A 23456-nucleotide genomic window follows, 5' to 3' on the forward strand; every position below is an offset into this window, starting at 1 on the left:
CAACATATATTCAGGGTAAATTAAAAGGTAAGAGTCTACACGTCTGGAAATAAAATCAAAGTTAGTTCAAGTTGCAAATAATAACAAGCAAGGATTAGGGGCAAAGTTATCCAATGTTTATGTCTTTAAATTTTGCTCTATCATTTTAAAATGTAACATTCCTTTATGATATCTTTATATTTGACTTATTTGACTTTAGAAAAATTATAATTTGTATTATTGCCCGTTTTGTCTCTATGTTAGAATGAATGCCTAATTTCTTTCTGAAGATTTTGGCCCTGCCAAATGAACTTCTCAGTGGAAGTCCTTATAAAGCATAGTTTTCAAGAAAGGAAATCCATCCCACACTTGCTCTGCAGTGACCTGGCTGACAGAATCTCTCCTCTGAGTAACCATAACCCTGGACTCACTGTTGCTCAAAAACTTTTACAGAGCTTGCCTGAGGTAGCATGCTCAGTTCTTCCATTTCTTGATCCCCTCTGAAAATCTGATGAAGCATTTGCTATCAACTACTGGCTCCCCAGAGAAAAATACACCAAGGTGCATAGCCACCCAACACACCAATTGTCAGGAGGTTCACAGAGTTTGCGGATACCAAAACTCCTACCCAGGAGAGTCTAAGATTTTCTTGGGTTAAAGCAGACCACCTCACAGCCGGTGCGGGATGCATCTTACTGGTGCTCTGTGAAATTCCTTTTATCGCATTACGTTCTGGGAAGGAGCCATCAACCTTTATTGAGGTGCATTATAAAAAACAAAACCCATAAAATCCATCACAGTGTTTACCGTAAGGATGGTTTTAGATGGTTGTTTATTATATTAAATAGTAATTTTCTGTGAGGACCCATAGGAAAAACTTCCCCGTAGTATATCAACATCAGGAATAGTTGGACTTAGGCAACTGGTTTGTTTTACCTCATGAACACTGCAAATTGATCCTTTTTCCTTCTTCTAGAAAGCTCTGTGACCCTACATTAAGCCAAGTATAGGAACTTCAGGGGGTACATACTGTATGTTAATGTAATTCCTGGCCCCATCTTATTTTCCTAACATTATTTTCACATTGCTTCAGTTTTCTTATTTTAATTTATTTTTATCATGCTATATTTTGCTTTCTAAGAGTTTGCTTAACTCTCTTTTGAACAAGGAGGAGTATAAATAGATAAAATATTCTGGGTTTATTTTTTCTTTCTTTAAATTTCTTTTTCTCTTTTGGAGGGAGGAAGGGGGTCTGAAAAAAAATTTTTATGGTTCTAATATTTCGGTCCATTAACACTTAGAAGTGAAGTATAGAAGGTAAGGACATATGATTATACCCTATTTATAAAATTTGAGGGAAAGAACTGTTAAAAAAGCCAAAAATAAATATAATACTATACAAACATCACAGAGGACTAATATAAAAATGTTAACGAACCAAGTATTTTATCACCTTTGATATCAAAACCAGAGGAACATATAGACGGGTTATTCACTGAACAAACACATTGAGTTTGCCTACTGCAAAACAGAGCGCTAGATTTTGTGAACACAAAGATGAATAAGACACCATCCCTGTCCTCAGGAGACTAGTATGACCAGGCGGTAAGGCGGCATGGTATAAAGAGTGCGCAGACAGCCTGTCTGGGTTTGAATCCAGGCTCTGCCACATATTAGCTGTCTGACCTCTTTAAGCCTCTTTCTCATAGAGTTGTGAAGATCAAATGACACATGCGATGTGCTTACAAGAGAAGGCAGTTGTTACTTATCAAAGTGTAGACTACCAGAACTAAGAAGCAACACGACGTCACTAGAAGCTGGAGGAAAGTGACCTGAAGACAAAAAAGTGCTGACGTACTACATATATCAGAGACCGTGGAACCTCAGAACTGGTAGAAAGAACCAGAGTGGCCAGTTCTGTACAAGATTAAGTTTACGAAGCACTTCCACATATAGACTGTTCTGTTTGTTTCTCATACTGTCCCATCTTCAGGATGAAGAGACTGAGTCTCAGGGAAGTATAGTGCTTTTAATATCTCATACTGTGTGGCCCTTAGACCTCCTGGCTGGAAATGTAGTGTTCTTTCTATTGTAGCATGAGAGCTTAGGGAACATCTAGCCCCGACTGTCTCGCTTTAAGATATTTGCTTATTATGTGGATCAGATCAACCATACATTGAAGTAGGAGCCCGTAAAATATAATCCCATACCATAGAGGTCTATTGAAACAGACATTTTAGAAAACAGGTATAAGTATATCCTCCTCAATCCCCATATGACTGCAGTTCTTTACAGGCACTTAACATTCTTGGACACTATAATCTTAAAGAGTTTCACAGGTGAAATATAAAATTATGTAGGTGTGGTTTTAGATCAGTGGTTGCCAAACCCTCATTGCTCATTAGAATCACCAGGAGAGTTTACAAATCCTAGTGCCCAGGAGGCACTCCAGACCACTTAGATTCACATCTTCGAAAGTGGGCCCCAGGCATCAGTCAGTTTACAAGTCCCCCCTCCCTGACCAGGGATTCCAATGGGCAGCCTGTGTTGAGAACCACTGGTTTGGATCATTTTAATGATGACCCATCTCTAATAGGTTACTATGAAGAAATTCCAGGCATTTGAGAGACATCTAAATTTCAAGGTCAATGCCACAGAGGACAGCCACCTATTGTGTTCTATTACAATAAGTCCCTTTGGGCAGATGGCAGACACAAAGCTGGACAGGATGGGCTGTCAGGCTGACCTAGGGTAGCATTTCCTATAGCTTACTCTTAGGGATAAACTTCAGGGCAAAATTACTTAAGTGTGCCTGTGCGCACGCGCGCGTGCGCACACACACACACACACCACACAAGAATTAAAAAGAAGTGGAAATGGAAGATCGCAACACTACCCAGAAGGAAGGCAAGAATGGATGGATATTTGACTGTCTAGAGTTTTTTCCAGGTTCCTGGTTAATATGATTCTGGATCCTGACTGAAAGAGCATAGATCCTCGTCTTCAGGGACCCTGATTTTAGTGCTGACCTGGAATTCTATATACATGAGGTGGTATTTCCCACTCATCCTCTGTGAACAATCCTCTAATTATGTTGATGGCTGCCACACACTCCCTGGAAACAAGCATTTTGCATTTGGAAGATTGCTGGCTAGGATTAGAGGACAGTGGGTACCAATGGAAAAGACCCTCTGCTGCGTGCAAAAGCTACTGTTTCACACAGAAAGCAACCCGGGTAGCTTGAGTCTTGGGTACCGTGCTCTAACCAAATGGGCTTCCTTATTTAGAAAAGACACACTGCATCAATGCTACAGGGAAACTACTCTGGCAAAATGCCTTATATTATTTATTTATTATTAATTATTATTAATCCCAACCAGGGATTGAACCCGGGCTCCAGCAGTGAAAATGCCAAGTCCTAACCAGTGGACCACCAGGGGATTCCCATGATATTAGTTACTAATTTAAAACACAAACCTAAATGTTAACATTTCACTAGCTTGAAAAGCAAATACTCACGTCTGGGTCCCTTTGGTTATTCCCTAAACTGGAATGGGTGTGGTATCTGTAAGTGTGTGCACATGGAGTGCCCATGCTCCCTGGAGTCTGTGGCCCTTGGCATGTCTATTTTTCTTTTTCCAACATTTCTATTTTTAAAAATTTGGCACTCAGACTCTGTTGCCTATCATCTAGTCTCCCAAAGGAACTGCATGAAGTCACAATTTGCAAAGTCACAAGAGGAATGGGCCTAAGTCATCCTACCTCTATAGAGAAGTAGGATCACACACGTACATACGTATACACACACAGTGTAGGAAGAATAAAATCCATCACAACTGGGGGGAAATGGCTGTCCCAAATGTAAATAATATATGAAAAAAAGCTATTTTCCAGAATGTTTGTTCACCAAACATTTAGATCCATATAAGAGATGTTCCAGAAGAACAATGGGAAGGGCCAGAATTAATTGGCTGCTAATCTCTACTTTTTGTAGGATGTTTCCTCCAGCGGTGGATTAAATCAGTATTTAATGCTACACAGGCCCAGCTGTGTCCATATTAGGAAATCCTGAGCTCACATCTCTCTCTCTCTCCCCGTGAAAAAGGGAGGTGTCCTCCCTCCCTTTGCTCTGCTTCCACCCCCTGCATGTGTAGGTGGGAGAGTAGGAGCCCGGGAATGTGAACTTGATCCACCATTGATCAGCCAGGCAGCAAACTTTCATTGTTCTTTAGATACCAAACATAACTTCTTTCTAGTAGGGATAAACCCAGCCATTCTGCACACAACACAGCTTTTGTGCTCAGTAGTATGAGATGGAAAAGAACCACAAAGAACATTAGAGCTTCATTAGACTCATAAACATCTCCTAATATGAAGAATTGAAGAATCCACCCAGCTAATTTATATTCATATTAATATTAGGCATGTTAGGATCTCAAACCTAACAATCTTCTGGCCACTTGATTGTTTTTATAATTATAGATTTCAATTTACAGTTTAAATACTATGGTCTGTTTTAGCTTTGCCTTCTATTTGAGCACTTCCTATTTCACTGCCTTGCTCTCAGGTTCAAGGGCACATGTAAATCATGCTAATAATGTACAACGAAATATGCTGTTGCTGTTTTCAGTGCTAGCTTGTGAATGTGGCTTAAGTACCTCCGTACAAAGCCATGTGTAATGGGAAATACACACCTGAGAACTTAGACCTAGGCACCCTCCATTCCTGCCATCTAGAAGCTATGTAACCCTGAGCATGTCACACAACCCTTAGGAAACCTGCCTCGCAGAGCTGTGCTGAGGACGAAATGAGATGGTGCATAAAGTGAGAGGCACCAAGTAGACCAGTAAATGCTAATTCCCTTCCTCTTTCCCCTCAGAAACAAAAGCCGGTCTCGTATTTTGAACCTAAGTAACCTTTGAAAGGTCTCGGGGCTTCCCTGGTGGCGCAGTGGTTGAGAGTCCGCCTGCCGATGCAGGGGACACGGGTTCGTGCCCCGATCCCGGAAGATCCCACGTGCCGCGGAGCGGCTGGGCCCGCGAGCCATGGCCGCGGAGCCTGTGTGTCCGGAGCCTGTGCTCCGCAACGGGAGAGGCCACAGCAGTGAGAGGCCCGCGTACAGCAAAAAAAAAAAAAAAAAAAAAAAAAAAAAGAAAGGTCTCAAAATAATCGAGTTGTGACATCCTAATAAAAAGCCACCACACAGACACGATGCCACTGGACAGAGCCTGCAGAGATAGGACACGTCTGAGGCGCTGCAAACCACTGCCTGTCCCTTCCCAAAGGACTGGTGGACAAAATGGAGCAAGTTCTCTTCCTCGTATGCCTGATTATAAAGGAGATTGTTCTGTTTCTGACCCCACCTCGCTCAAAACAATAAGCCCACTGTTGTTACAGAAAGACCATAAAATGAAATTTGATATTTCTACATTCTTCTCTGAAGATACCAGCACGACCTGGTGCTAGATGCAAAAACATCTAAAATCCTAATAGTAGCTACATGCATTTAAAACCAATATAATAATTAAGAACTTGGGCTTTTTAGTTAGACAGATTTGCTTTTCCTCATCTATAAAATGGGTATAATAATGATGTCAGTCTTAGAGAGCTGTGACTAGAAAAAGTATATAGCAATTATGTATAATGTACTGAGCATTGTACTCAATAAAATGTACCTACTCAATAAAATGATAGCCCTTTTTTCATTCTGGATATTCTAATAGGCGAAATAGTAGACCCCAGTGTACTGTGGGGAGGGGGAAGGATTAAATAAAAAATACAATTCTATAGGGAGTTACACAACCTATATATTCTTGGATTTACCCATTTACAGTTTAATTCACTATAAGTATTTATGCCAACCCAGGCAGACATCCCTCAATTACAACATCAATGACAGTGATGAAAAAATACAACTTGAGAAGCAGAGAACCAGTGAGAACTCAGGAGAAGCCAACTTTGAAATAAATACAACCAGGAAGAGTCCTAAAGAGAATGTGTCTTTGGTTGGCCGCACAAAATATGAAGTTTCAGCACGCATAGCTGACGGAAAAGAGAGAGAGCACAGAGGGAAAAGGAGATGGAGTCCTTGGAGCAAAGGCCAAAGGAGCCACTGGACCTGGGGGGTGACTTCTCCCCAGGGCAACAGGCCACAGGGATGAAGGGGCTCTCTCCAGTCTAGTCGCATTGTCACTTGTGCCCCTAGAGTCTCAGTCCCCCATTCTGATGTATTGACTCTGGCCTACCTCCCATGCATTTTCATGCCAATAAAGTTGCTGAAATTAAGAACCAAACTGTGACTCTTCGGGGCATAAATAATATCATATTGTAAAGTCTGGGCTGATAACAACCAGGATGCCCTTAACACTCTTAAGAAAAACCATCTGATCTATGATGCCCTCAATGTGGTTTGAAATTTCCCTCGGCCTACAAAGGAAAATATTTTTAGCATGTAGCACAGTTTGTAACAGACATATAAATGCACTGAAAATATAATTTTAGGAAAGCATCTGGGTTTAATCATTTCTTGTTATACCTCAACACCTAATAGGTTCTACTTTCTCAATATAAGGAGCACTGCAACATTCTGTTACAAACTATGCGGCAATCACTGTAGCAATTTCTCATAAATATTTCATTATTGGCTCTGTTTTTATTTTTAAAGTGGCAAATACTCTGATTTAACTATAAAAGCAGCATAAAAATGAAGTGCTCCTTCTGGAGCATTTGCCCCCAGTGTTTTCCCCTCCTTCAAAAAGCAACCTAGAACTCACTGGACAATGTCTCCCAAGGTCATTTGGACAACAGACATATACCAGTACTTACTTTTATGTCTCAAAATGTATCCTAGCAATAGTTGCCACTGTCCAAGGTAAAACTCACCTGCAGTTTTTATTGATATGCAGGAATTTTAAGACATTAACAACCCTACCAAACTTTTTTTCATCTCCTGAGGGTCAAACAGGTTACTATCTGTGAATAATTGGTTTTAATTAGTAGCAAGTGCCTATCCTTCAGTGATCAACCAGCATCAGTGCTCTGGCAGATGGATTATTACTTAAAAGTTCTCCCGATAATCTTTCATATAGCAATTTTCCTGTGGAAGAGAAAAGAAAGGCACAAACAGGGTTGTTGTTTTTTTGGATAGTGTACATCTGTAAAACACCACTCAGGACAAAACATATGAAAACTCTCCCGATAGCACTCCTAACTAAGGGCAAGTTTTCAGTCTGAGGGCCATTCAACAGATTCCTGGAGAGGAAAGGAAGACACTCAGAGGAAAAGTAAATTCCAACTTCCTCCTTTCAGAGGTAACCAGGAGCTGAGGCCTCAGCGAGGTACTGGGCACAGCATACGGTGACATGAGGCTCAAAGTGGCTCTGACCTTCACCTAGGCCTGTTCCCCTCATTCCCCAAAGAAGCAGTGAGGACTCAGAGAAGGCAAGTGGCTCGCCCACAGGCACACAGCTTAGTGGTGTAGGGCTCTCTCCAAGGCTGCATCTAACGTATCAATTGTCTCCTTCATCCAACACAGAATATTGCAGAACAAACCTTCACTACCGCGTGCTTTGTGAAAGCAGCACATTGCACGTAACACGCTTGCCTCTGCTCCTCCACCCAGCCTCCACTCTTGTTCACTAACCTCAGAATAGTGCAGCTTTGCACTTTATGCATCAAATTGTCTGAATCCCACTCAGAGTGTGATGATAGAAATTGTAACTAGACAGGATCAGAAGCAGAAAATATGGAGTTTGTAAAGGCCCAAGGCGGAGGACTAACCTGGAAGGATGGGGTCTCCTGCTGAATGAGCTGCACACACTCGTTACCAAGTGCCAATAAATCCTGGAGAACTGCCATTCAGAGATATGTGTGACACGAACGCTGCCCTTTTTTATTTTTATTTATTTTTATTTATTTATTTTTTGTGTGGTACGCGGGCCTCTCACTGTTGTGGCCTCTCCCGTTGCGGAGTACAGGCTCCGGACGCGCAGGCTCAGCGGCCATGGCTCACGGGCCCAGCCGCTCCGCGGCATGTGGGATCCTCCCGGACCGTGGCACGAACCCGTGTCCCCTGCATCGGCAGGCGGACTCTCAACCACTGCGCCACCAGGGAAGCCCAACGCTGCCCTTTTTTAAACACACATTTGGATTTGGACAGTTTGACAATCATTGACTGTTACCCTGACCTGTGATACACTTGCTGGTTGGCTGCCACTGGGCTGTGCCACTGACACTCTCCTCCTCTGGGTCAGCAGAGGGGACAAACGAGGGCAAAAGCCAGGGACTCTAGTTGGCATTTGCTTTTGAAAGCAAATAAGCAGATACGGGAATCATCCGTTAAATGCTTTAGAAGGTACATAAAGACACTTTTTTGTTCAACCAGTTGCTCTTTCTCATTTGTTGTTTTGGCCACCTGGTATTTATTATTTAATTTGGTTTCCAACTCAAGAGAAGAATAGTTGTATCTTTCCAAAGACAATAGACCTAATCTCTACACACACTCGCATTCATTCACTCCAAAAATGATACCAGCTCTTCAGTACAATAATGCCCCGTACTTTCTATGCAAAATATTTTGTCAGACATACAGGGCTACCATTTAGATATATATAAATGGAAGAGGGTCATGTATACCTGTGACACATATGAAAAGCCCTGGAATGTGAGATTCACATTACTGTACACACAAAGCACATTTTTTTTTGGCCCTGTAAAGAATAGAAATGACCATATTCAGGAAAAATAGCAGTCATTAATTAAATTCAAAATCATCCCTGCTCAGGCTTTCTGCTGTGTTCATTTATTATCTCTTTATAGGTCTTGTAAAAACTAAGTCAAGAATGGGACCAAGCTAATTTGAATTAAAAGCAACTCTGCTAAAAATATAAAATGTCTTACGTAGACTGAGGACTCAGGGTCCTAGAGTGAAGCCCTGGCTCTGCCATTAACTAGGGCTATGAGCTTGGGCACAGCTACCCCACGGATGACCAGATGAGCTCTTCTCCAAGACTTGCTCCTACCAAGGATTCTAAAGCAGACTGAAAGTCCTGCAACACCAGAAAAGCCTAAAGTTTAACCATGAAGCAACAGAGGCCACACCCAAGAGATATGTACCACACAGATATTAAATGTACACCTATTTTATACGACATAATGGCTCTCCACAAAAGAGGACAAAAAAGCCCCATGTTCTAAAAGCAGCCAAGTGTTCCTAATAGTTTTCGTTGTCAGCAGGTGCTCTGGCAGCAGAGACCGGCAGAAATCCCGTGAGCACTGTGAACAGCCACAGTAGGAGCTGATGCCCACAGGCCTGGGATTCAGATCTGAACACCAGCATGTACAATGATGCTGTGTGATATCAAAGAGTCAAGGAGGCCTGCGTGTGTGTGCACCCATGTACACAACTCACCACACTGCTAGGTCTCAGGGCTTTCCCCCGGGTGTGGGAAGAGCACGATGCAAATATAGAATAATGTGCCTTTGATGAAGAGTCTACCAGAGTATGTCTTCAGCCTAATAGAAGAGAGAATGGGGGCAGTTCTTCTTAAAAGGCAGAACTGAATGTCTTTTCTATTGACAAAAGGTTTGTAATCTGAAGTTGACATCCTTGTCATAATTCTTTGAGTTTACCTTGTTCCTTCTTTCTAAAGATCTCTCTCTATGAAACAGACAAAGCACTGCTCGAGGAAATCCTGTTAAACAGAATCACTCTTTACAAGAGCTACAGTGTCCTTATTTAAGTGAATCTCTCTGTGGGTGCACAATATGTATGAACCTGAAGAACAGGTAATGCCTGTGTGTTCAAACACGACCCAGCAGACACTGCACCTTGAGGACAATCACATGGGCTCCCTTGCACAATAAGCTGGCCAACTTGTGACCAAGAGGGGGCAGGGGGGATGGGGGTGGTACAGCCGAGTCTCCAGCCTCCAAGCATGTTGTCTTCTAATGGACTTGGCCTCCTGGCTGAACTTGGCAAATACAGAAGTCAACCTCTACGGTTCCCCATAGGTCTCAAACTCAGAGCAGAGGCCCCCTGAGCACACCTTGAACAATGGTTGGTTTGCAGATGCTCCCGCAAACCATGGGCTCATGGGCAGGGGCCGTGCCCTTTCAGTTTTGTATGTCCACGGCCCAGCGCAAGGCTAGGCATATTGGTTGAACGAATAAACTAAACCACAAAGCCAAATATTTGGATTGCTCAGGAAGAACATAAAAGTGAAGGCCTCTAAGAGTTTAGATTGTACTCGGCAAAGAAGGAGAACCCTTTTCACAGAATATATTTCAGAAGATGACATAACTATGGATTCTATCAGTCGGTCCCAACCCTCCTTATGGTGTTCCTCATTCAGAGGGTGTGGCCTGAGTCTGGGACCTGTAGTTTTTTGGTTTTTTGGGTTTTTTTGCGGTACGCGGACCTCTCACTGTTGTGGCCTCTCCCGTTGCAGAGCACAGGCTCCAGACGCACAGGCTCAGCGGTCATGGCTCACGGGCCCAGCCGCTCCGCGGCATGTGGGATCTTCCCGGACCGGGGCACGAACCCGTGTCCCCTGCATTGGCAGGCGGACTCTCAACCACTGCGCCACCAGGGAAGCCCCTAATGATGCTTTTTTAAAGTATCCATGTAAATGAATAGCTTCTAGACATCAAATTTCAAAAGTTGAAAACCAAGGAGCAAAAGCCTCTCTAACTGTGCCTCTCACTCCACGAGACTCCCTAGTACCTGCATGGAGGGGAAAGACTTGGCCCTTCGTCCAGGGAGCTTTCTTTCCAGCAAGGCTGCTGGCCCACCTGTCCAGGTATCTAACTGCCACTCAAGCACTAGCACTCTTTCTACGAGCCTTCGGTGCATTTTGTGAGAACTCTTCATCATCACATTCAGCCCTGTGCAGTCTGGCTGTGTCCTGCCTTACTAATCAATCCGCTCTGCAGATCCTGCTCTCCATGCAAAGCAGGCAACAATAAACTACTTCCTAAGAAGGAAAATGGAGAGGGAGAGATCACTGTTCCAAATGATAGTCAAAATGTATTCACCTGATGTATTTTATCACTATGAATTGCATTCACCTGTCTATTTTGGGGGGTGGAATCACCTTGGTTAGAGTGTGGCAGGGACCGGGGCTGGGGCAAGTGAGCTGAGAGTGACAGTAAGGCTCACTTAGGAGGGTGGGTCCTTTCCTCCGCTCCTCCCCCCCGGGGAAGTTTCCTCCATTCCCCTTGTCCTGAGGCATTACCCACAGAGCCTTAATCATGCTATGACAAGCTAGTTAGTCAACACCTCCCCTCACCCCCATCACTGCGATCTGACTCTGCCCCATGCTGCTCAAACATGCACACTTAGTTTCCACCACTAGACGCTGAACATGTCACTCCCCCTGCCTGAAATGACCTTCTCCCCTACCTGTCCTTCAAGACTGAACTTTAAATGGCACCTCAATCCTTTCTGCTTCCACAAATGCAAAATGACCTCTTTCTTCCCAACTCTAAAAGTGAGTTAGTTTTACACCACTTACCGCTCTCTGCCTTAGGTCGGTTATTTGTGTATCTCTTTTTCCCACTGAATTATTAAGCATCCTGAGGGTAAAGCCTGTGTTTCTCTCATCTTTGAGTCATGCACAGTCCCTCGTAAAGGACAGATACATGGGCAACATTCACAGAAAGAAGGGAAGGGGCAGGGAAGGAAGGCACCTGGCTGGGAGGTATGATTTCAGATCCTGGAAGAAGCGTCCCCTAGCAAATCTCATCCATCTGGTCTGGGATGCTTGACAGTTTTGTCGAAGCCTAAGATCTGACACAGTTACAAAGGAAATCTTCAAGGGAGAGGAAACCCTTTTAATCCTTACTATTCACTTGGTGTCTAGTCGTAGATTACTGTGAATGAGATTCAAATTCTTTCTAGAAATCAGGTTTTGAAAGGGAGAGAAAAGAAGGAAGGATACAGTGCTTTCATTTGGGGCACCAAAGGAAAACATCTCTTGTTTCATGTGGTGGCTTACACTGTGAAGAGGTCAATACATTTGGACAGTGTCAAATCAGACGCCCCCAGTAATATACAACGCCTGGCACAGACCTTCAATGACCTACCTCTCCCTGGGAGAATGGACTCTTCCTTCCCACATTTGTCTCTCATTTCATCAGAGACTTTAAATTTTTGTGGACAGGATGCTAATGTCATTTGGGACCAAAAAAGTTATATCCAAAGCATATTCATTTATAAGGGAATAAAATACAGTATGGTTGACTTGAGTGATTTTTATAGGTCACTTTGAAAGGATTCACAAGGAATGTGGAACTAATCAGAGAAATATTGGGAATCAGCATTATTGTGCGCTAAACTTGTACCCTCCAAATTGACATGCTGAAGTCCTAGCCCCCAGTTCCACAGAATGTGACTGTGTTGGAGACAGGGCCCATAAAGAGGTGATTAAAGTAAAATGAGGGCTTCCCTGGTGGCACAGTGGTTGAGAGTCCGCCTGCCGATGCAGGGGACGCGGGTTCGTGCCCCCGTCCGGGAAGATCCCACATGCCGCGGAGCGGCTGGGCCCGTGAGCCATGGCTGCTGAGCCTGTGCGTCCGGAGCTTGTGCTCTGAAACGGGAGAGGCCACAACAGTGAGAGGCCCGCATACCGCAAAAGAAAAAAAAAAAAAAAAAGTTAAATGAGATCACATGGGTGGGGCCTCATCCAATCTGACCGGTGTCCTTATAAGAATAGGAGATTAAGACAGAGCTCTCTACACACACAGAGGAAAGACCACGTGAGAACACAGCAAGAAGGTGGCCATCGGCAAGCCAAGGAGAAAGGTCTTGGGAGAAACCAAACCTGCCCGCACCTTGATCTTGGACTTCCATCCTCCAAAACTGTGAGGCAATAAATGTGCGTTGTTTAAGCCACCTAGTTTGGTATTTTGTTATGGCAGCCTGAGCTAACTAGTATGAGCACAAAGCCACAGATGCCAGAAATAAAGAAAATTAGGCTCAAAATGAAAGTATTTCAATAAAATCTCTCCTCATCTCTTGTGACTGCCAAGCAGTATATCACTCTGAGGAGCTTGTGGGAAGAGGGGCCATCGCTTCGATGAACAGTAAGTGACAGTGGTGACTCATCGACAATGCAGGCCCTGCCCCAAGTGAGGACAGAGAACTTATCTCCAAGGATCCCTGACAAGATGTTTAGTCACTTAGAAATTGTTAATCTAACCACTGAACAAGAATGACAGCAAAATTACTAGGAGCCCAAAACACACACCACATTATGGCCACTGCTATTATTGATATAAAAGAACCAAGGATCTCATAGCACATATAATTTGAAAAATATGACTTCTCTGGAATTTGCAAAATAACCAGTCTCAGTTTTCTTGAATGACCATTAAATGTAGAATTTTTATAGACACCACTAAGATTAAGTATCCTAATGGGCCTTTAAATTATGTTGATAATAGTACCTAATCCGTGCTAAAAGAAGCCTACAAGTTATTCTTCTAACAAACCACCTGGCTTGCTCTGTGTTAAAAGCACATCATGGCCCCAATGACATGGAGTCTCTTGCATCATGTCTTATCAAGTTTCCTCAATTTTGTGACTGCAGCATTTTTCCCTACAAGACTTAAGTTTTCCGTCATTTGCTTGTGTGGCCTTTGGCAACTTGCAGGTGTTTGTTTAGAAAGGAGAGGCATTTTCCAAGATGACACAATAACCTGATGTTCTAAATCCTGGGAGCTTGACTCCTGCCTATTTCTAGGACACTTTATGTGATTGGCCATTACCCACCCTCTCTATCCCCAGTGCTGCCACTGCTGCCCGTGACTTTGCCATTTAAGGCTGCTGAGCGCTTTCCCCAAAGAGTAGCCCAAGCCAAAGAAGGGCTGTGAGGTTCACCAGCATTACTGTGTTACTTGTTGGTACCTTGGGAAATGGGTCACCTGGGAGTTGAAATTAAGAACTGAAGAGAGGCTGGTAATTCGTTCATACCCTTATGAATGCCTGCTGTGAAAGCAGCATCTGACCCCTTACCCGTGGATTATGATCATCCATGCCATCAAAGCAGATTGAAGGGCGTCTATGGATTGGCCAGCTCCATCTTTATCCATACATTTGACAAAAATACAGATGATTTCAATTATATCTATTCAGTGAGGGATTTTAAGGCATTACGCGTTCAGATTTTAACTCAACTAATAGCTTTAGAGCATCACTATTCAATATGAATATATGCAAGCCACAGTTGTCATTTAAAATGTTCTAATTGCCACATATAAAATGTAAGCTGTAACAGCTAAAATTAATTTTAATAATATATTTTCTTGGGTATGTATACATTGGGTTATAATGTATCCAAAATATAATCATTTCAACATGTAGCCAATATTTTAAAAACTTTAATGATATATTTTACCTTCACTTTTTTGTATAAGTCCTCTAAATCTGATGTGTTTTCACAGTCCATCTCAATTGGATGCTAAATTTGATTCAGAAATGCTTGGTCTCAATTTAGATTTCATAGAATTGACAGTTGAAAAAGTGGATTCATTCACACACCCATGTTGTTCCAAACCATGACTGTATTATTAGATTTTCAATTTAAATTTAGATTATATTAAAATTAAACTTCAGCTCATAACTATTTGGAGACTGATAATTATGATTGGGCATATGCCTAGCAGTGGTGGAAAATAAAGTTTAAAAAGGTAGCTTGGGGCAGTTCTGCTGACAGCCTCAAACAGCAAGCCAAAGAGATTGTTCTAAATGGGGAAAAAAGTTTCTGGTGAGGAGGGATGTAAGCTGTGTTTGGGGGAAGATTCACTTAGCATTGATGTAGATGATGGATGGAAAGGGTGACAGCTTGGTGGCTAAAAGAGCAACTAGCTACTGCACTAGTCCAAGCAAAATATAATGAAAAAGTGGGGGAGGTGCTAGGAAAGGAAAGAAAATTATAAATTTACATAAGGATATCAGGTAATGTGGGCAGGAAATCAAAGAAAGGGAGGAGTCAGAGAGCTCTGTAACAACTAAAATAAAGAAGTAAAGAGGAAGGGCTGGAGGGAGAAAAGTTATTTCTAACGTATTTGCATATAAATGTTTAAAAAAAAGATTGGAATATATGTACATATGGGCCGGTGGTGGGAGGAGATCTTTGGGCAAACATGAAAAGAAATAAAAATCTATTTATAGAACTGTCAAATTAGCAGAATGGGCAACTTTCTTAGAAATAATGTATACTATTCCAACAGTTGGGAGGGTCTGAGTAAATTAAATTATGGTACCACTTATTAGAAAGCTATGCAGCTGTTAAAAATCATTGCTCTTGAATTATATCAAGGGATATGGGGAATTGCTTAAGATATATTTTTAAATGAAAACCTTCAGTTTGGATAATAAGATTCCATTTTTTTTAAAGGATATACATTTACCTAATGTATAGCACAGAAAATGTGTGGAAGGACACATACCAGACATAGATTATCTCTGCAGAGTAAGACTGAAAGGGACAAGAGCTTTTATGTTTTATACTTTGGTGGTGCTTGGACTTGCTACAGAGAACATATCATTTTTATTTTTGAAAAGGGAGACCAGAAAAATGACTGAAAGGATTTCTATCAAAAAATTATCTCTGGGTCATTTTTATTTTCTTATTACAACCTTTTTATATTTCAATATGTAATACTTCTATAATCAGAAAAAAGTCATAAAAGAAATAATCTATAATACCAATGACACAATCAATTTTAAGTCTGTTTGCAAAGTCAAAGTTTATAGAGTTGGGTATTTCTTTAAAGAGGTTTGGATCCAATTTCTTTTACTTCTTTGGGGCTCATGCTTACTTTTATAGCTGCTGAAGCTATTTCCACATTTAAAAAAAATGATTTCCATTCATGTGGGCAAAAAGGAAAATGGAGGCCAACCCCAAGGCAAGCCTTCCTGAGAGAAGACAAAAAGCCTCTGTAACCTGTAGAATGAAAACTTCACCAGTAGAACGTGACTCTTTTGTCGTGAATGACTTCAATTGCTGGTGAACAGAAATTTTCAATGAGAACAAAGAGCATCAGAACGATTTCAGTGCTCTGGTTGTCATTCCAGGCCAAACACACCAGTAACTTTATATTATAATGATGGGGACAAAGAACAAGGTGTTCCATTCACTGTGAGGCTCCTGCAACAAGAGGGCGCAGAGTCTTTCACTGAAGTGGAAATGAGAAGGAACTCTCAAGGAAAGCGAAAAGGGCTGCGAGCAGGTAAATCACCATCAACCGCATAAATAATGGCAGAAAATGGGTGAAGAGATGAAAAGATGCCGTCTGATCATTCACCAATGGAAAGATGTGCACTAAATCAGGGTCTTCTGTCTGATGCTGTTGTTTTTACCGAACAGTTAAGCACCCAAGGAAATACCAGTTGGGTCTTAAATACAATTTATAGCCGGGTTGGCCTCATTGCACCTGGCTGTGTTTTGACAGCAGGTTTCGTCAGTTTATAGCGGAGATTCTTGTCTATGCTATAAGCTGTCACTAATGCAGCTAGACCTTTGGAAAAAACATACCGCTCAGAGGCAAATCTCTCCCTTCCACGCACCCCTCCCCCTTTTAATGAAAAGCAAAAGCCTCCTGCTGGTGGCAAAGCCTCTTCTTCTTCAGGGGAAATTAGAGCCTCCTGGGAGCAAGCGGGTCAGCCCCAGTGCTGCAGCCCGAGTGGGGTGCGCCTGCTTCTGGGCACCCGATTAAGGACTCTTTCTTTTCTCTTCCCTCGGGGCTAACCGCTGAACACAGTGGCCTTGTTGTTCTGGGCCAGGAAATGTGGGATTCTGCTCTTTGAGCTCCCAACTCTTCCCAGCTTCCAGGCCCTGCTAAGAATGTCTGGGAGCCTTGCAACAGCCTGGCCTAGGAACACAAGGCAGACGGCTTCGGGGGATACCCAGCCCTCACCTCAGCCCCATCGGAAACAAGAAGAGCAAGGCTTGGCTATTTAGGATCAGACAAACCTTAACATTGTTTCCCGGGATTTTTGTACTCAGCTAGTGGCCTGGTTTGGAAGCCACTGACGTAGAAATCACAGGAGCTCATTATAATATACACAAGTTGAAAGCACCGCCTCCCAGGACCAGGTGCTGCCTTATTCCACCCATTTTGTTTTGCACATTTATTCTTCTTCACTCCCAGAAGGACTGGGGCAAACAAATAAGTTTTAACAGGTGACATGCATTCCCGAACCAAAGGCAATGCGTCCTTTTTAGGAATGAGCTCATGGTGGCTGGTGGCCGACATTTCCCCCCGTGTGGTAGAACAGGACAAAGATGTGAGTAGAGGGATGAAAAGGTAATGGAGAACAGCCCCTTCTGTTCCTTAATTTCATGGTTCACAGACCTTCATTGACATTCAGACACTCCCAAGGGGAAGCTCATATAACCGGTCATGAAACCAGAAACGAGCAGGCTAACAGCGCTGCTTGCCTGGGCCCGGGGCAGAGTTTCTCACCACCTTGGGGGTCCACTCCCAGACGCTAGGGCCCACTATGATGGGTCTGCAGCTGCTCCGGGGGCCAGCCCAGGCTGGGAGAGTTGCAGGCCTACAGGGTCCTTTGACCAGCCGCATCCAGGATGCCACCCTTGGACTTCTCAGGGCCCAGGCTCTAGCTAGGGGCGGCCCTCAGGGCTGCCCTTCAGGCTCCGCGAAGCACAAGACCCGGGGAGCGCGGAAGGGAGAGAAGGCTCCAGGCCGGGTGATCTCCATGCGGCGAGGGATGCCTGGGAACCGTCTCTCCCTCAGAGTTGCCCATGGGATGAAAGGGAGGGAGAGAAGGAAAGCTGAAGGAGGGGTGGGTCCCGGTCCCTAAGACAGAGAAATGAATCTAAACTGCTCCCTCAGATGAGAAGAGCAGCCTGAGGTACAGATGCACAGCCAGAGGAGCAAGTCGAGGGCAGCCGCACAGGGGTGATGACAGAGAAACTACGGGTACGCCCGGTCAGAGGAACGCGGCAGGCAAGCAAGCTCACGCGTATGTGGCCGCATCCAAACAGCAGAGCTCGAGGCCCGATGGCAGCATTGACCTGCTGCCGGGTGACGCCGCCCAAAGTATACGCCACACTCTGCAAGACCTCATTGAACACTCAGTTCAGGGTCAACCAGAATGTCCACCTACAGCACCACGGTCACTAGAGGCAGAGGCCTGAGGCACACATCACCATGCAGGCCTAAAAGGGTGGGAGACCATCATTTTCCTGACTTGGGGATATTCCAACTCAGCAAGGGGATTACTTTTGTAAGTATATACAAATAAATCATTGTCATGATTGACACACTAAGTGACAAGCCTTACTGTCCTCCACAGACTCTCGGGAAGCAGTTCTCTTAAGCACACCTGTGGTATTCCGGAACTCTCCAGCCAGTCTCGGAAGATGTTTTCAACAGACAACCCAAGCCTTTAAAAATAAAACAACAACAACAAAAAGTAAAGGACTGAAAAAGTTACAGAGCATTTATTACACAGAATGGTTCTAGCTATTCGGGCACATCACCGCGTCAATCTTCCAGAGAAATCGGGAGAAAGAGCAATGCTGTCGCAGGTTCGAGTGAGGAGGGGGACCCGGCCACGTTCAGTACAGCTCCTCTCCAGTCAAAGAGAGTGCACACGATGAGATCTAAGAATCAAAGGCACACCACAATAGGTGCTTTTAATGTCTTGAGAGGGACTTCTTGGCTGGGAGTGCCCATACAGGGAGGATAGGGCATGTTCATGGGACACAGCAGGCATGAGTGCTTCCTGGAAAGAGGTGGAGTAAAGTGAAATCTGAACACTAAAGCACTTAGTGCACCAAAATGAAATTCCAACTTTAGAGTGACCATGGGCTACAGCAAGCAAAAATGATACAAATCATTATTGGAGCCCTGAGAGGCTCACAGCCGTGGAGCACACATGGCTTCTGCTGCTTGTTTTCAAGCAGGCCTTCATTCTGCTTTATTGGAAATATTATGATGGCTTGTTACGTCTGATCCAAAGGAAGCTGAAATCTTTTGGTTTCATGCTCTGCTGATTTAAATACTCCTTAAATGTACTAAGTATCCAATATTTTTAGGGTCAACAGACTGTCTTCCTGAAGTTTAAGCAATTCCTCCCTGGCTTCTAGATAATTCCTGTTCATGCCTGGTCTCTCTAACCACAGAGGCCTTCCTGGAGCCTCTCCCAGGCTGTGTGTGTCATACCCACCACGCTCCCTGTCCTCTGTGGCACAGCGTCCATCGCAGTTTGTGAGTGCAATTTATTTGGTTACTTGACTTTTAACTGTCTCCTCACTGGATCAAAGCTCTCTGAGACCAGGGTCCTAGTCTGTTTTACTCACTTCTCTAAACCTAGCACTTAAAACAGTTCTTGGCATAAGAGAGGATCCCCATAGATATTTTTTATTTGCATGAATGAAAACACATTTCATTGTTGACTCAATAAAAATTAGTCCTTTTTAAGTTAATAATCACCTTTCCCAGTAGGATATTCCCAAGTTGTTAAGCTCTGTATTTTTAAAGAATTTTATATACTGTATTACATATATGTAATATTCCCTCCTCCCTCCCTTTGGAATTGTAAACAAGTTGTGGAAAGATACAATGCTGTCTGCATTAGTTAAGGTGCTGAAGGCCAAGTGCTCCCCTCACACCTGTGCTGGTTGGCCTTTGGGCTGGACCACAGTGAGAAGGGAGGGAGGGAAGGAGGGGGCTGGGCTTGGGGAATACGAGGCTGACTGAGACTGTCCCTTCCTTTTCTTCTCCACTGAGAAGCAAGTCACCTGTGTGCCTCTGTCTTCCCTGCCCAGGGCAAAAGCAAAGATTGCCGAAGGAGGCAACTGTTGCTATTTCAAAATAGAGAAAATACAAAGAGGGAAAGAAACTGGTTTGGATTCATTTTCAAGAAGATGCCCACCTGTGGGATGACCAGGCAGGGAAGAGGCCAGAAGTGAATAAGGGGAAGGTGACCACCTCCCTAGGCTGTTTGTCCAGTTCCCAGGTCAGCAGAATTACTGGCTGTGCCTCTATGAAAGGCCAGGTGCCACCATCCCTGGGCTTTTCCCCACTATTTCTTGTCATCTAACACCACCACTCTCAGTGCAGATGGCCAAGTCCCCTCTGTAGGCTGTGAGAGTGTGGAAGTGTGTGAGTGTGCTCACGTGCGTGCATGCGTGCGTGCCCTCAGATGTGAGTGTGTGTGCACATGCACGTGGGCCGGGGATGGGGGCGACTAGAAGAGAGGAGGCATCTCTCAGAGCACCTTAAATCAAGATCATTATTCTTTCTTGGGCTTGATTTATTTGCTTGGCCATAGAAAGAGGTGCTGGGAATGCCCCCAACTGGCATGACTGATCTGCTAGGATGAGGAAAGTGGGGCAGAAGGGCCACTTAGAGAAGTGCCCAAGGAGACTTGAGGTTGTTTTATTTTCTAGTGACATTTGTGAGGCTGGAAGGTAAGACAAATCTTGTAATTTCCATTGAAGACAATGCTCAGTGGAAGGCCTGTTCTTGTTTGGAACGAATGCAAACCTTCTGCACCTTGCCTGGCACCCAGGTGGGCAGTTCATTTGGTGGGGTAGAGTTGCTGCCCCAGGGCTTGAGCAGCTGTGGAGGCCCTGCTGGCACTCTAAGTTGTTTGCCCTGATTTAGAAGCAAGGGTCCATTTTCTTCCCTGTCCTTCCTTCATTGGTGCTTCTATCTAAGCAGCTCATTCATCTACTTCCTTTCCAGCCAAAGAGAGACACTCCTGTGTCCAGGGCCCTGGGGCCAAAAGCTCCTGTCATCCATCCTTCAGGTGATACCCAAGAAGGCAGCAGCAAGTGTCTGACTCGGAACTGAGCTTCATTGTGCTGTGGATTCTAGGAAAATGGGCATTCTTAAACCTGCCACAACTTAAGACGGAGACTTTAGAAAGGATTTAGAAAAAAAGCAGTAGTGATGATCAAAGGGGTAAGCACATTGGACCCACAGGGGAGGTCAAGGGAACTGGGATTAAATATCCTGAAGAAGAGAAGTCTGGGGAGTGACTTCAGAGCCATTTTCAAGCGATTTTACAAAAGATGGTGAACAGCTGTTGTGCGTGCCCATGGAGGAGTGAGTAAGAGGACAGGGACATAAATTTCCTTCAGGGAATTTTAGCTTAAAGACACTTCCTTAGCAGTGGCATGGCGGGGGGATGGCATGGAGGAGGGCGGGGGCTGGGGAGTTCAGTCCCGGAATGCTACTAACTGAGGTTCAAGTCTTCACCAGAGAAGACAGAACAGGCAAAAGCTTCTCTATGTGGCAAACATTCGGTGGATGCCTATCAGGCACGAGGTTCTATACAAGACCAATATTCTTATCCCCATCTTAGAGATGAGCAAATAAAGGTCCAAGAGACTAAGGGCCTTATGCAGGGCCTCCTCCTTGTTGATAGTGCTTGAAGAGCTGGGATTCAAACTTGTGTTGCCTGGCTGCAAAGCCCTCGTTTTTCTTTCTGCGTTTAATTCAGGAAATTAATCCACAATACGTTGGTTCATGATTTATGAGGCAGACGAGCCTGCAGGAGGAGAAGGCCTGCGCTGGCTCTCACCAACGCTGACTTCTTGTTCACATCTCTCCTGCTGAAGGTAACCTGGCCGCTGCTGCGGTTGCCCTGTGTGTCTGTCCCTCAATTACAGTTCCAAAGAGATAGGGAGACTCTTGGGAGGGGCAGAAGCATGAGGACAGGAGAGTTCATTGTTTAGCTGCATCCAGGAGCAAAAGACACTCTCCTGTGAATGAAGAGAACCTGTGTTTCCAGATCACTTTCCCCTGGAAAGGTTCAATACATCTTATAACCATTATCACTTCATTCCTCATAATATCCTCGTGAAGTGGGTGTCAATTGTTGTGTGGCTTTTTAGCAGGTGGAGAAACTGCAGTATAAGAAGACTGGCCAAAGTCAGCCCAGGCTAAAGAAAAGATCTCAGTTTCTAGACTCCCAGTATCAGCACAGACATCAAACTGCACTGATGTCTGTTTACAGATTCCTAACGTGGAATGAGATGTTAAACTATGAGAGGAAGATCAAAGCACTAACTCCATCTGCCAGAAACAATTTTTTAAGGTAGTATAAGCAGCCTTACTGCCCAAGGAAATTATGGGAGACTGTTTGAAAACACTGAACTTTCAGGAAAGAAATGGGCTGTATGTTTTATGAAAAAAAATGTACATAATTTTTGCTGTTTTGATCATAATTACTGAGATGACAGTACAGGTGAATTTTTAGTTCTGAACTTGGATATACAGCAGTGGTAAAGCTGAAAGCTGACTTTTTCAAATCAAGACACTCAGAGTCAAAGCCAACGGTGAATTTTTCCCCTCTGAGATCATGTGGCTTAAATAATCACAACAGACAAGCAGAAGCATTTCCACTTCGCTGGGATCCAGAACTTACAGGAAATTACTCTTCTGCATGTCTGATCACTATGGAAATTGATTTTATACAGATAGCTAAAAGTACAGAGACCCACGACTGCACGCCCTCCATCTCTGTGCTAGTGAGCGGTTCTTCTGCCTCATTACTGAGACCTCCTGGGTATTTGGAACAGCAGGTTGTTTTACCCTCTGGCTGGAGAGTTCCCTTGCTGTACGCCTACGTCCTGAAAGGCAACTCTGACTTTTAGGAGTAGGTCTCCAGACCCTGTGAGCTCTAAATGTGGTCACGTGTAGTTAATGCTGCAAGGGAGAGAATATGCTGGCCATCCTGCACGATGCTGGCTAGAAAAATAATCTGTGTTGAAGGCTGCAAAAGTGACCAGTTGCTCCTCTCTTCATAATATTACAGTACATAGAAACAGACCCAGGCGTGCGAGAAAACAGTATTCCGTGTGGTGTATTGCTTCTTCAGTTGATTTCTGGGGTGGAGTGACAAGGATGCGGAAGTGACTATTAACCATATCTGCTGCTTGTGCCTATCAGCTTGCTGCTGATCAGGAGAAAGGTCTTTATCACTCTTGGCTCTGTCTTCGGCCTCCTGAGATTCTAAAGATCACATTCTATCTGCGCCTCTAAAGGAAAGCACAAGGCCCAGTAATGTTCCCAGGAACTGAGAGAAGATGGAAAGAATTTGGAAAGTACAGTTCTAGGTGGATGAAGGCTTTAGGAGCTTCCACGCTCAGGGTCTGAAACAGAAAATGCTCTTATTCTGGAATGCAACTTACATTCTGTATGGGTTTTTAAATTTTAGTAATTTACGTTTGTAAGTTCCCTCCCTATGTGGGGGGATACAAATAGTGTATGCCTCAAAGCTTTGCACATGGTTACTTCTTTTCTTGATCAGAGCAAGTCGTTTGTGCTTGGGTAGATAATGAACATTGCTGAGGTAACAGTTACGAACGAGTACTCCCTAGCTTCGTGGGGGAAGAAAAGTACTGAATTAAAACAAACACATGAATGTGCACACACAAACAACAATAACTGATGAGCAAAGAGAGAACCCGCAGCTGTTGATAGCGCTGGAATAT

The 23456-nt window shown here is 43.9% G+C and overlaps 1 protein-coding gene across 8 annotated transcripts in view; it reads right to left on the reverse strand.

Annotated features, from left to right (window-relative positions):
- The window catches only part of AOPEP (aminopeptidase O (putative)), a 374682-nt gene that overhangs the window by 88023 nt on the left and 263203 nt on the right, over positions 1-23456 (reverse strand). For 7 of the 8 annotated variants that reach the window (XR_014294103.1, XR_014294104.1, XM_082621524.1 and 4 more), the window contains one exon: positions 18332-18392. Coding sequence is in view for 6 of the 8 variants with exons in the window: in XM_082621524.1 (XP_082477650.1) it covers positions 18332-18392 (61 nt within the window). In the remaining 2 variants the exon portion in view is untranslated. Of the gene's footprint in view, positions 1-18331; positions 18393-18436; positions 18734-23456 lie in introns of those variants that run through there. The other variant, XM_082621527.1, reaches the window with a different exon arrangement.

This window comes from Mesoplodon mirus (genome assembly GCF_964341445.2).
Source record: "Mesoplodon mirus genome assembly, chromosome: 1".
In the NCBI taxonomy this organism is placed as follows: Eukaryota; Metazoa; Chordata; class Mammalia; order Artiodactyla; family Ziphiidae; genus Mesoplodon; species Mesoplodon mirus.